At 45.6% G+C, this 14,775-nt stretch overlaps 1 protein-coding gene across 1 annotated transcript; it reads left to right on the forward strand.

Annotated features, from left to right (window-relative positions):
* Nucleotides 1–1,590: 1,590 nt before the first annotated feature.
* On the forward strand, nt 1,591–14,336 carry LOC110298842 (tumor necrosis factor receptor superfamily member 22-like). Its single transcript, XM_021168363.2, has 6 exons — nt 1,591–1,680; nt 6,327–6,417; nt 7,797–7,925; nt 10,322–10,433; nt 11,231–11,304; nt 12,949–14,336. Exons 1-6 carry the CDS (start codon nt 1,597–1,599, stop codon nt 13,032–13,034), a joined length of 576 nt encoding a protein of 191 aa, XP_021024022.1. The 5' UTR covers nt 1,591–1,596; the 3' UTR covers nt 13,035–14,336.
* The last annotated feature ends 439 nt before the right edge of the window (nt 14,337–14,775 follow it).

Raw genomic sequence — 14,775 nt, forward strand, 5'->3', positions numbered from 1 at the left:
AGAGCAAGGGTAGAGATGGCTGGAGAGATGACACAGCCATTAAGAGGATGTGCTGTTCTTGCAGAGAACACCAGTTTGATCTCCAGACTCATATCAGGCAGCTTACAGCCATGTATATCTCCAGCTATTGGGGATATGTCACCTCGAGCCTCTGGAAGCACCTGCGTGTACACACACACTTTAAAATGAATGTTTTAAAGGAGCAAAGGGCAGAGGTCAGAGAAGGACCTGGGGCACGAATATCTAGCCCGAGGTAGACAGGCCTCTTCCTTTCACCTCCCCTCCACCTACAGTGTGGGACAAGGCAGATCTGTAAACTGTATGCAGAAAAGGAAAGCCACTAGCCTCCCCCTGCTCCCGAGCTACTCAGAGACAGGTGGGACAACAGGATCCACGAGTGCACACTCCTCTCCTCTTCCCTTCCTCTACTTTCCCTCTGCTTCCCAAGGGTGGGGGACAGTTCAGCGTGTTGAACTAACCAAACTTTCTAAACACTTGTTTGTGTTTTGGTTTGGTTTACTCCTGAGCAGACACCAGGCCTGAGGAAAGACAAGAAATAGAAGAGCATCAGGCTGGCCAAAGAGTTGGCCCCTCCCACTCCCCAGCCTAGGTGAGGGCAGATGGCACAGGCTCCACTCCCTGGCCATAGGGAGAGAGGCAAGAGATGACTCATTTTAAAGAGGAAGTGGCATTTGGAAGGGAGATGGATGGGGCTGGTAGTGGGCCACTTTTTTGAATACCTGGAGGGGGCAGATGGAACAGATGAACCAACCCAAGTTCCCTAGAGAAATAAGCGTTCTACTTCCTGTGTTAGGCTAGTAGACTTGCCTTAAATGTCCTGTGTCCCATGAGCTTGGATTGGCACACACAGTGGAGCTGAACACAGTGAAAGGAAGAAGAGGTGAGGGACTCACAGTCCAGGGATGTTCATACAGCCCTCCTCCCCCGACGCCCCACCCCCACCCCAGCACTGGAAGAGTGCCTACCAGTCCTGGATATTTTGAGGCCCTCAGAGTCAGCGAGTCCCACACAGCCCCTCAGACCCTGACAGTGAAGCCTTCAGCTGCTGCTCCAGACTATTGACCAGTGAACACTCACAGGAATGCTACAGGGGTAGAGTTACTTCAAACTTCCCCGTGTTGAGCTAAGTCAGTGTGTGTTGTAGCTTTTCTTCCTCTTTTTGTTTGTTGCTTTTGAGAAGGTTTACAGTCTGCCGCAGTCTGACTTTTATAACGATTCCAACTCTAGTTCATGCCTCTCCCTCCACTCAGGTCAAAGGAATTTTTTTAATTAACTTATAATAAAGAGCAGTATACCGTAATGAAAAACAAACGAAGGCAGAGAATTCGACTTTAGCTTGCTGCTTATAACAAATATGATTCTGTTAATAACGTCACAGGCATTTAAAATTACTGTATTTATAGAAAACTAGATATTATCCAGCACTGAGGGTGGTGGGAAGGCAAGAATGGTGGCGCTGGACCCGCCCACGAGATTAGGCAACCATACAGCAACCAATCCGCTGACGAGAAGCGAAGCGTGGCCGCCACAGCAGCTCCTCCCAGCTGAGCAGCGGCGGCGTGCTTGCACACAGCCATGTTTGGCTTCTGCTGCTTGGCCTCCAGTCTGAGTCGCTTGTTCCTTTGGTTGCTGCTGCTGCTGCTGAATCTGCCCTTGCAGGTGAGTAGATATGGCCCTGCGGAGCTGAGATTCCCGCTGGGCACCGGACCCGGATCTCGGGGCTGCAGAGGAAAGCTACTGCGAGCGGTGAACTGGTGGCGGGCTGTGCCATCAGCCTGGGCACCTCCAACCAACACCTCAGAACTTCGTCTGCTCTTAAGTGGTCCAGAGTTGGGGGATTGTGGAGGTGAAGCAGAGGCAGGGGAATGGCCAAGCGGGTAGCCAGAGAAAGTGTGTCCGGTTGGTCCCTGAGCGCCTTGACAAGACGGGCACGCCCCTCCTCGTTCTCATCAGAAAGCGGTCTATCCGAAGGCGACTCCGGCGACTCCGGAAAGTGCCATTGCGGACTGGAGTGGCCCGCGCGTCTGTGCGCCTTGGGTGGGTTCGGCCCACCTAGTCTTGGGGTGTAGTACTAACTACTACAAAAGGATCTGTGTGGAAGGCCTGGCAATGCCTTTCCTGGGCCTTTAGAATCTCTGCTAAGTTCGTCCCGAGATTGCTTCTTGTCTCTTTAATCTTAAACTGCAGTTAAACCTAAGTTAGTGGGCAGCCTGATCTACATAAGGAGTCTCAGAACAGCCAGAACTACACACAGAAAGGCTGAAAAACAAAACAAACCAACGGAAAAAAACAAAAAACAAAAAAACAAACAAATAAAAAAACCAAAACCAAACAAACAAACAAAAAACCTAGACAATCCTGTAAATGACATTTTAGTTACAGCCAACTTAATTTTATGTCAATTTTCTCTCATAAGAGTCTTCAAACCCAAAAATAGGCAGAAAAAGGTTTATGTCTTATAACCTGTAAGGATATCCATTTTCTAACACATTCAGATCTTTAGTTATAACAACAACAACAAAATAATCCTTAGGTTGTTCTAAGATAGTATTTGAGTAGTCAGAGACCACTTTCAAGTAATCAGTGTTTCTTAAAACCATCTAGGAGCTGGTTAACAGTAATTCTTTGCTAGCTGCTGGTGAGCAGCTTTCACAGAAAGGGACCCAGAAGGCATCCAACTTCCCTGGGAATCTCCTGGGCAAGCGGCCAGAGGATATGCAACTCAGAGGTGACTTCAAAGTTCCCAGCACTTTGAGGGACTTCGAACATATTTCACAGGCAGGTTTCACATGGAATGGCCCTTGACCCTGAAATCTCTTCCCCTCCCTATTAGGGCTCTGGGGCTCCATGCCTGCCCAGGCACCTCCTGAAAAGTGCTGCATTTTGTCCTCCAGAAATCCCCAGAAACAATCTAGACAATATTAGGTTGTTGTTGTTTTAAGGTTGTTGTAAAGAAAAAATGGTGATCGTCTCATATAATGCCACCTAAATAAGGTACTCCAACGAAAGACTGAGGATGAGCTGGGTGGGGTAGTGCACACCCTTAATTCTAGCAGTTGAGAGACGAGTTAGACATGTTTGTGAGTTTGGGTTTAGTCTGATCTTTATAGTGAGTTCTAGAACAGCCAGACTGTGTATGAGACACTGTCCTGTAAAAGTCAAAAATAAAAATAAAAGCCTGAAGATAACATCTCTTTCAAGAATATTTTTTAAAAAGACTATCCTCAAAGAATATTGAAATTTTAAAAAATAGGGTATGTGTGTAGATTTTTGGTCTTTTGAGACAGGATTTCTCTGTGTAGCTCTGACTGTCCTGGAATTTGCTCTGTAGACCAGGCTGGCCTTGAACTCAGAGGTCTGCCTGCTGGGATTAAAGACATGGGCTGTGAAGATATCCTACTAAATCCACTGTCTAACCTGTGGTCATGTCCTTCCTAAGTGGAAGTACAGGTGAAGCAGGCCAGCTTCAAGGGGTAAAATAGTATTGCCTTCAGGGCAGTGATGAAGTGTCAGCTTCAACATATAATAATGATGACAATGAACCAAGATGAAGGTATTGAACCTAGGAACCCTAAAAAGAAGACTCCTGCCTGGCGAGTTAAGGGCAGAATTCCTGACAGAATTAAATGGGCAGAATGATATAGATACATAGATAGATACATAGAAACATAGATAGATAGATAGATAGATAGATAGATAGATAGATAGATAGATAGATACATAGATACATAGATACATAGATACATAGATACATAGATACATAGATGATAAACAGACAGACAGACAGACAGACAGATACACACACACACACACAGAGAGAGAGAGAGAGAGAGAGAGAGAGAGAGAGAGAGAGAGAGAGAGAGAGAAAGAGAGAGAGAGATCCTATCTATGAACCAGACTCCTGCTGAAGGCTGGACAACACTGGCAAGCTATGAGATCAGAGCACAGTGGTAAGGATGAATGAGGATGGCTCCCATGAATGTATAGATGGGCCCTAAGGGTTGATGCTGTGGAGAATTTTTTTGCCAGAGTGTGTACCATAGAGATGCAAATATAAAGAAGTGAGCCTCAGTGCTCAATAGTTTGTTTGGTAAAGAGCTCAGTTGATTTGTGTGCTTAGTTTGAGCTCCTTCCCAGTGTTTGGGTATCAGTCAAGGTAGGTTACTCAGAGAAGGAAGTGGGGAGGAGATAGAACGTCCTGGGAACATATGAACTGTTCTATATGCATTATTTAATCTCACAACCCTAAATAGTAAGTATATTACTATCCCCATTTTACAGATGAGAAAAGTGAGACGTGATGATGGTAAATAGTGAATCACCTATTCATTTATAGGCTCTATTAGCTTGTGTGATATCATGGCTCCACACATGATCTTTCAATCCCCTATGTGATCAGTGATCACATAAAGTTTGGGGTTTTTATGGTTTTGGCTTTTGTTTTTTTGTTTCTTGGGGTTTTTGTTGTTGTTGTTGTTTTGTTTTGTTATTTGCCTCTGTTTCATGTTGCATGTATCAGTGTCTGGAGTGCATTAAGTACTGGCTATTCTTGCAGAGGAATAGGACTCAGTTCCCAGCACCAACACGTTTGTAATTCTAGTCCCAGGATTCTGCTGCCCTCTTCTTGCCTCCTCAATCACTGCACATACACGGTGTATATGCATTCAAGCAGGCATACACTCATAAACACAAATATAAATCTTTAAAATCATCTCTTGCGCCGGTGGTGGCACACGCACTCAGCACTCAGGAGGCAGATGCAGAGGCTGGTGGATTTCTGAGTTCGAGGCCAGCCTGGTCTACAAAGTGAGTTCCAGGACAGCCAGGGCTATACACACACACACACACACACACACACACACACACACACACACACACACAAAAACCCTGTCTCGAAAAACAAAAACAAAAACAAAAAGCAAAAAACAAAAAACAAAAACAAAAACAAAAACAAAATCATCTGTTGCAGAGCTAGAAATATAGAACATTGCTAATTAATTAGTGCCCAGAGTGAGCCCTGGGTTTAATCCTCAGTACTACAATAAAATAAAGTAAAACCAGTTATTTCTTTACAATTACTTGAGGCTTTGCATAATAAAAGGCCAAACAAAATTAGATTTTATTTATTTGTTTATTTATTTATTTATTTATTTGTTTGTTTATTTTAGTATTTGATTTTGCTTATTTGTATAAGTGTTTCCTAAAGAGTTGTAAGTATGTCACTTGTCTGCAATTCCTGAGAAGGCCAGAGATGACATCAGATTCTCATGAAGGGGAGTTACAGGTGACTGTGAGCCTCTTGCATGGTTGCTGGGAACCAAACTCTGGCCTTCTTTAAGAACAGCATATGTTTGGTTTTTGGGAGGTATGGTCTTGTTGTTTTAAGACAAGCCCTGACTATGCTGGAACTCACAGAGATCCACCTTTCTTTGCCTCTCGAGTGTTTGGATAACGATGTGTGCTGCTCTTACCTGCCATCTCTCCAGCCCTAGAAATGCATCTAAAGCTTTAGGGTACTTAGAGAAATAGTATGTGAATGAGGTGAATTAAAATAAAAACAAGGGGCTGGAGAAATGGCTCAGAGGCTCAGAGCACTGACTGTTCTTTCTGAGGTCCTGAGGTCCTGAGTTCAATTCCCAGCAACCACATGGTGGCTCACAACCATTTGTAATGGGATCTGATGCCCTCTTCTTGTGTCTCTGAAGAAAACTACAGTGTACTCACATTCATAAAATAATAAACAATTCTTCAAAAAAAAAGAAGGAAGGAAGGAAAGAAAGAAAGAAAGAAAGAAAGAAAGAAAGAAAGAAAGAAAGAAAGAAAGAACAAAAAACAAACCAGAGCTATCACTCCTTTATCCTTTTGCAAGTTGTTCCAACTGGTGTCTCCATCTGCAGCCCCAGCATAGGAAGCAGCCATCAAAGCTTGAGGTTTGGATGATAGGATCCCAATAGGTCACAAGTGGTGCTAGAACATTCGCTGCTGCTGCTACTACTACTGCTACTGCTGCTGCTGCTGCTGCTGCTAAAAGTGAACTAGGGATGGAGTGGGGCGGGCATGATACTGCTGTGCAAACAGCCAAGAGCCACTAGACTTGGCAGTGGTGTATTGTGCAACCTTCCCTGGGCAACTGCAGGCTTCAGAGTTCTACAGCATAGCATCAGCTACAGCATAGCATCAGATAGTCCCCGCTGGGCTCTGCACAAGGAGGCCCTGCCTTGGTATTTCCTTTTGCACCATCATCCAAACCATCCTCTGCAGTTACCAATAAATATGAGCTGCCCCTTGTCCTTTTCCACCCATAGGTAAAATTTGCTATGCTAGAATCACACTCCTTCGACTGTCCCACTGGTGAAAACTGGTCTAAAGACGTCTGTTGCAAGAACTGTTCTGCAGGTGAGTTCTTTGCTGGGACCCAATGCCACAGCATAGACATGGGTAACCTTTGAAGCACACCAGTGGCTATACAAGATGAGGAGTGTGTGGGCCAGGGAGGTCAACTCAGCCACTGCCTACTCTTTCAAACTCTAGGAGATGCTTCCTACCCAAGGTACACAGAATGTCACCCCTAAAGGAGGCCCTCTGTGTTCAAGAGGGTTGGCGTGAGTATTCATTGCAAGGCCTCACTAGTGTAGGGTCACCCAACTCTCCAACCTGCAAGGCATGAGTTCTATGCCCATATCCAAAGTCCCCCAGCTGAGAGGAAGGTTCAGAAAAGGGAGCTGCGAGGGTTAATTTCATCTACCTGTACTTGTCTTGGGTGCCAGGGTACCCCCAGCCCCCACTGCTACCACTTCCAATGGAGAAAGTGGCTTAAGTAGCTTGCTATGGTCACACTCTACCTTGGGGGCAATGTCCATCCTTGCTCTTCTGCTCTCAGCTAACAGCACATGTGGTCTGTATCAGGAACCCTGGTTCTGTAATTTTGTCTGGGGAGACATAAACACCAACTGTTCACTCCAGATAACAGGAAGTGATAATAGTCACTGAGAACAGACCAAAGAAGAGATTTACCCGAGTGTGGTTTAGTGAACCATTGAGTTTATTGGGGTCACTTTCACACCCATAGGTGACTAATGCAACTGCATATTGTAATATTAGTCTAGCATGGGTGACAACTTATTAAAGCTGTATGCCCAAAGCAGTCTGCACAACTTACAGGAAGCCAGTCTCTTTTCTAGAGATTGTTTAAAGTGTTCTGTGGCTGTGAAAAGACACCTTGACCACAACTTTTATATAGGAATGCATTTTACTGGATTGCAGTTTTAAAGGTTTAGTCCATTATCACAATGGCAGGAAGCCTGACTGCAGGTAGGCTTGAAATAGATAAAAATGGTGCTGGAGAAGTAGCTGAGAGTTCTCTGTTCATATGCAAAGGCAGCAGAAAAAAACAAACACTGAGCCAGACTTGGACCCTTGAAACTTCAAAGTCCAGCCCCAGTGAAACACTTCCTCCAACAAGGCCACACCCCTTAATCCTTTCAAATAGTGTCACTCCCTGGTGACATACATGGGTCTATGGAAGCCCAGCATGGAGTCAGGAGCTCATTCTACTCACCCTAAGCTACCTTGGTTCCTAGTCCCCTGAGGGTCAGATGTCCACAGGACTGAGTGTAGATCAGGGAACCAGCAGTCCTCATAGATTCTCAAGCACTTTGTGACAGACCAGAGATTATTTTGAACTTGTGATAAAGATGTTAAACCTACCTAGAGCAACATAGCCCTTTATCGCTGTGTGCCTGAGCAAGGCTGATCCCATCTGCCCTTATCCCCAGGTACATTTGTCCAGGCGCCCTGCAAAATCTCCCATACTCAAGGACAATGTGAGAAGTGTCCGCCAGGAACATTCACAGAGAAAGATAATTACCTGGATGATTGTATACTTTGCTCCACCTGTAATAAAGGTGAGTGTGTGACTTAGCAGAGGCAGACTAGCTGTGAAAACTGGCAATAGAGTCAGAAGTACCGGGATGGAGTAGTCATGACTAATGGACTCCATATGCAGCCACAGAATCCCAATTGGCATAAAACTTGTTTCCTGCCGATGGGCATGGTTGTACAATGTTTAATCCCAGCACACAGAAGGCAGAAGCAGCTGGTCTCTGACTTGGAGGCCACCCTGGGTTTTGTTCTTTGTTTGGTTGGTCTTTGGTTTTTGTTTCTCAAGACAGGGTTGCTCTGTGTAGCCCTGGCTGTCCTAGAACTCACTCTGCAGACTACGCTGGTCTCGAACTCAGAAATTGGCCTGCCTCTGCCTCCTGAGTGCTGGGATTAAGGGCATGCACCACCACTGTCCTGGGAGGCCACCTTGTTTATACAGTGAGTTCCAGGGCAGTTCCAAAGGCTACACAGTGAGATCCTGCCTCAAAATCAAACCAAGGCAAAAATTATTCATTATGAGTAAAAAGGACTCCGTAAAACCAATGTCAGAAAAAGCACAATCACAGCCTTCTGCCATTTTTTAAAGATAATTTTTCTTCTACTTGTCAATTGAATGCAGAACCTAGTAAAACACATGCTGGTACCTAGAAAGATCACCCCTCTGTGGATAAGCAATCATGTGTGCTTCCCAGACACACAGAGAAGAGCTACAAGAGTAGGTCAGAGGGCACAGATCTGGGGAAGCAGCAGAGACACGAGGGCCACACCTGCAGAAGTCTTGATAGGATATAGAAACATAATAAAACCTTTTTCACAAACTTTAAGCAGGCAGAGCATGGCAGCACATGTGTTTAATCCCAGCACCCTAAAGGCAGATCTCTGTGAGTTCAAGGACAGCCTGACCAACATAGTGAGTTTAAAGACAGCCAGAGCTACATAGTAAGACTCAATCAATACACAATAAACATACAAACTTTAAGCATTTGTTGGAGGACTGGAAGCAGCTCACAGAGTGCCTGCCTAGTATGCAGAAGAAGACCTGGGTTTGTTCTCTGGCATAGCAGGGGAGTGGGGGCGAAGATTCTGTTTTGTGTGTGCATGCATGTGTGCCTATGTACACACTCCTATGCACAGAATCATGTCAAACTAAGTGGCAAATACTACAATATCTCATGCTTCAGCCCTGTCATTTGCATCTACTAAGCATAGAGATGGAAACAGGCTGAGTATAGCAGCACACATCTCTGGTCCCAGAGCATGGGAGGCAGATATAGAAAGGACTCTTTAGTGTGCAGCCTAATTGTAGAAATTAGGTTCTGGTTCTTCCCATCAGCACCATGTACCCTGATATAAGACTTGTACTCAGAATATATTTATGAATACCTTGGCCATATAGCTAGGCTCTTTTCTGACTAGATATAACTTAGAATAGCCCATTTGTCTTAGTCTACATTCTGCCACATGGCTGGTTGCCTGTGCTCAGGTACCATGTGTCTCCTCACATCTTCCTGGACCAATCTCCTGCCTGGCTCTATCCCAGAATTCTTTCTCTCTCAGTTGTCCCACCTCCTATTTCCTGCCTAAGCCATAGGCCATCAGACTTATTGACAGATGCCACATCCATACAAACATAAGACATTCTCTCTACCCAGCCTGATCTATGTTGTGAGTTCTAGGACATCATGACTACACAGAGACATATTGTCTCAAACAAAACCAAAAGGACAGAACCATTTTCCACGTTCACAGATCCCTGATGCTGTAAGATATCTGCAGAGAGCTGGACTGAGAGTCCTCCCTTCCTGTGCTCCCTGCTGTATTCTGAGGAAGGACACTGCCTAGCTACAGAGAATTGTGAGAGGTGACATTTATAGCTTGAGTGTTTATGGTGCCCTGAACTATAGGCACAAGGTTAAAATGGAACACCCCAATGGGAAAGCCATCTTCTTTTATAAGCCACTGAGTAAGTCTCACTTAAGGAAGGTATACACCCAGAGCCCAAGGGCCCACTAGGCGTCTGGGTACAAGGTCACTAGGTGCTCTTCAGAGAACAATAAGGTGATTAAACAAAGCATCTTCAGAGATGTCTGATGGAGATGCTGGCTTCTGGAGAGGGAACTTTGTGGGGCAGAGGTGGTATTATAGATCAGGACTACCCGTGATGGAGTCCTCTGGGAGGTGCGATGCTATTGCACAGGATGCTGAACAAGGACCTCCCAAGCCATCATCTCAGGTCTGGGTACCACTCCAGAGGCCCGAGGATGAGGATACTCCCAGCAGTGCTGCTTAGCACTCAGTACATCTGTGATGGGAATGTGAAGGTTTACCAGGACACACTGTGTTCCTTTCAGGTGACAGTGGGGTCTGTGTGCGTATGTTTGAGTACCACAAACTGACCCTATTCTTCCCTGGATTGCAGATCAGGAAATGGTGGCCGACTGCTCTGCCACCAGTGACCGGAAATGCCAGTGCAAAAAAGGTCTTTACTACTATGACCCAGGATTTCCAGAATCATGCCGCCCATGTACCAAGTAAGTACCACTGTGGCCTGGGTAGGTGGTAGCTTTATATGTTGCCTGAATAGCCTCTAATGTCCAGGGAGAGGGACAGTCTGGACAGTCTGTCTCATACTTTGGCAGATGACATTGTGTGGTGGAGACTTTGTGGTCTGGGTGGTACAGGACTTCTTGCTGGAGATCTCCATGGCTAATGTCCCTTGAGAGAAAGTAGACAACACAGGGAAAAACACTAGGTTTTCCTGAGTTAGGTCTTCCAGAGGGTTCTTCAGTGTATTTGGCTTTGGAAGGGCTGGGTAATGCCTCATTCATTATCAGGAAGGTAGTACTGGGTTAACATGGGGGGTTCAGGGTTGAAACTGCTGGGCAAGGTGTGGGCAAATCCTGTGGTTTCGCCCCTCATTAAGAGTGTTATTTCAGTCAGATGGAGGTGTTCAGTCCACAGATACTAGGAGGCACCAGCACAAGCCACTTACAGAGGACTGTTCCTTCTCTGGGGAATCTGAAATCTGAGTCTCTTGAGAGAGGCCAGGCAGGCCTCTCCTTTTCCTCACTGCAAGGCCACCAAAGAAGCTATGGACATCAACGGAGGAGGAAAATACAGTAACTGGCTTTTATTAAGTAGTAATGACACGATACTGTCTGAGATGCCAGTGAGGCTGGTGACAGCTGTGTGGACAGAACACTGTTGCAGATCTTGGATCAGGATCCTGCCTGATGTGGTTTGGAGCGACATCACGCCTTGCTGGACATCTGCTGCTGATGAATGCAGGAGGGGTCTGGCAGGATGAACTGGGGGTGTCTCTCTGCAGGTGTCCCCAAGGAATTCATGTCCTCCACGAATGCAACTCCACAGCTAACACAGTGTGCAGTTCATCTGTTTCAAGTAAGACAGATTTATTTTTAATTTCCATGGCTCTCCTCCTCCTCCTCCTCCTCCTCCTCCCCTCCTCCTCCTCCTCCTCCTCCTCCTCCCTTCTTCTTCTTCTTCTTCTTCTTCTTCTTCTTCTTCTTCTTCTTCTTCTTCTTCTTCTTCTTCTTCTTCTTCCTCCTCCTCCTCCTCCTCCTCCCTTCTTCTTCTTCTTCTTCTTCTTCTTCTTCTTCTTCTTCTTCTTCTTCTTCTTCTTCTTCCTCCTCCTCCTCCTCCTCCTCCTCCTCCTCCTCCCTTCTTCTTCTTCTTCTTCTTCTTCTTCTTCTTCTTCTTCTTCTTCTTCTTCTTCTTCTTCTTCTTCTTCTTCCTCCTCCTCCTCCTCCTCCTCCTCCTCCTTCTTCTTATCCTTCTTCTTCTTCCTCATATTTTCTTTATTTACATTTCAAATGTTTCCCTCTTTCCAGTTCTCCCTTTCAAAAACCCCCTATCCCATCCCTTCTCCCCTGCCTCTATGAGGGTGCTCCCAACCACACACTCCCTTCTTCCCTCCCTGGCATTCCCTACAATGGGGCACCAAACACCCTCAGACCCGTGGGCCTTTCCTCTCACTGATGCCCAACAAAGCCATCCTCGGCCACATAGGTGGCCAGTGCTATGGCTGTCTTCTTATTGAATGAAAATATACATACCATAGCATTAACTGTTTCAAAGTGGACATCAAAATGAAACTGAATACCAGCCTCTATGTGTTACAATATGTCCCCCAAAAGTATGTCTCTCTTTGACCCTGACCCTCCCAGGAAGATCTGCCTCAGTGGCCTGGCCTATCTGAATGGTTCACAAAGGTAGAGTCGCCATGTGTGGCTTTTGTGTCTGGGTTTCAGCATCATGTTTTCTCCGCATGGATGGGGGTTTCTACATGTATGCCTGTGCCATGTGTATGGGGCTGGAGTTCCAGATGGTTGTGAGCTGCCTTGTGTATGCTGGAAACTGAACCTGGGTCCTTTACAAGAAAGCCTTAACCACTGAGCTTCCCAAGCATCATGTATTAAGGCTGATCTAGACTGAAGCTCTGTCAGCGCCTCATGCCTTTTCATGACTGAAGTATCATGTACCACCCACATTGTCTCATTCCCATGTTAATGGCATTTTTAATAATTCCTTATAATATGTGACCCTTGCACCAGACATTCAGTGGGTAAAGGGCAGCCTCTTCAATAAGTAATGCTAGCCGAGCAGTGATGGCACATGTCTTTAATACCAGCACTTGAGAGGCAGAGGCAGGCAGATTTCTGAGTTTGAGACCAGCCTGGTCTACAGAGTGAGTTCCAGGACAGCCAGGACTGCACAGAAAAACGCTGTCTCTAAAAACCAAAATAATAACAACAATAATAATAGGAATAATAATAATGCTAGCAAAAAACCTATACCTGTGAAAGAATGAAAGCTGGAACTGTAGTTAACAACGTATGCAAAATTGAGGGTTTGAGCTGAATCTCAGTGGTAAGGTATGATCCTACATGCATGAAGCCCTAAATTCAATCTCCAGTACTGCCAAAAAAACCAATAAATTCAACCAGGGCACACTAGCCATGGCCTATAATTTGAGCATTCTGTTCTTGAGTTGACCAAAATATTTCTTGTTTTTCCCACTTTTAGATCGCAGAAACCGGCTGTTCCTACTGTTATCACCTTTGTGTGTGCTAATTGTATCCATTGTTGTCTTCTGTATCATAAGAAGATAAAGGTTCTACAGATGTTTTTTAAGCTCCCTTTTATTGCTATGAAGTGACATCATGAAGGCAACTATTTTATTTTATTTTATTTTTAATGTCTTGAATTTGATTTGTAGACCATGCTGGTCTCAAACTCACAGAGATCCGGACTAAGACAACTCTAGTAAAGGAAAACATTGAATTGGGACTGGCTTACAGTTTCAGAGGTTCTGTCCATGATTATCATAGTGGGAGCACGGCAGCGTCTAGGCACACATGGTGCTGGAGAAGGAGCTGAGAGTTCTGCATCTTGATCTGCAAGCAATAAAAGGAGACTGTGTGCCACACTACACACAGCTTGAACATAGGAGACCTCAAAGCATGTCCCCACACTGACAAACTTCCTCCAACAAGGTCATACCTCCTTATAATACCATTCCTTATGGGCCAAGCATTCAAACATATGAGTCTATGGGGGCCAAACCTATTCAAACCACCACAGGTTAACAATTTCCCACTGCAGCTCTCTGGTGGAGGCCCTCCTTGAGAGTAAGTAACAATTTAGATAAAGGCAAGTCCTGGTGTCAGGTCCAAAAGAAACTCAGGATGAATGGTACACTGTGGTTCCTATTAACATACTGAAGAACATGACCTCACCTTAGACTTCTCCAGCTCACTGGCTTCCCTTCCCCTAGTTTCTCATTCTCAGGTAACCCTGCCATTTTTTGGTAATGTGCCTTCTTAGTTCTTCCTCTCCTTTCCCCCTTTCTTTTGGTCCTTACTTCTCTTCCTCTCCCACTCTACACCAGCCGCCTCTTAAGGCCTGAGTCAGTCTGCTGGCCATGTTTAATCTACAACTTTCTCTCTGCTCTGGACTCATCCAGATGTCTCTAGATGAGCTCTCCCTTCTATCTACAATAAAACCCTTCCCCCTAACCAGAAATGAAACAGTCTTGTCCTCACTTTGTACATCTGGTGCCTAAAACTAGAGAGGAACATATATGGCCCCCATCCAAGAGACTCAGCCTCTCCTAGCCAAACCATGCTGTTGGTTTGACTACTTCCTAAGGTATGCATGGATGGATCACTTGTTCCTGCAGGCTTCTGCAACCTAACCATAGTGGACTCCAAACCTGGAATTCACCTCTTCAGCTGCTTCTCCCCTCTACTTGCTCTAACCATTTACTTCTCCTCAGCACATCAGTAAATTTCCACTTGCCTAGCGGTGTGGTCAGTGCCTTGCTCTCACTGCTCAGTAAATTTCCTCTTGGCTAGGGGTGTGGTCAGTGCCTTGCTCTCACTGCTCAGTAAATTTCCACTTGCCTAGCGGTGTGGTCAGTGCCTTGCTCTCACTGCTCAGTAAATTTCCCCTTGGTTAGGGGTGTGGTCAGTGCCTTGCTCTCACTGCTCAGTAAATTTCCACTTGCCTAGCGGTGTGGTCAGTGCCTTGCTCTCACTGCTCAGTAAATTTCCTCTTGGCTAGGGGTGTGATCAGTGCCTTGTGCTCACTGCTCAGTAAATTTCCCCTTGGTTAGGGGTGTGGTCAGTGCCTTGTGCTCACTGCTCAGTAAATTTCCCCTTGCCTAGGGGTGTGGTCAGTGCCTTGCTCTCACTACTCAGTAAATTTCCTCTTGGCTAGGGGTGTGGTCAGTGACTTTCTCTCACTGCTCAGTAAATTTCCACTTGCCTACGGGTGTGATCACTGCCTTGTGCTCACTGCTCAGTAAATTTCCACTTGCCTAGGGGTGTGGTCAGTGCCTTGCTCTCACTG

Source organism: Mus caroli, unplaced genomic scaffold (assembly GCF_978045245.1).
Source record: "Mus caroli unplaced genomic scaffold, Mus_caroli_1 scaffold_8, whole genome shotgun sequence".
Taxonomy (NCBI): domain Eukaryota; kingdom Metazoa; phylum Chordata; class Mammalia; order Rodentia; family Muridae; genus Mus; species Mus caroli.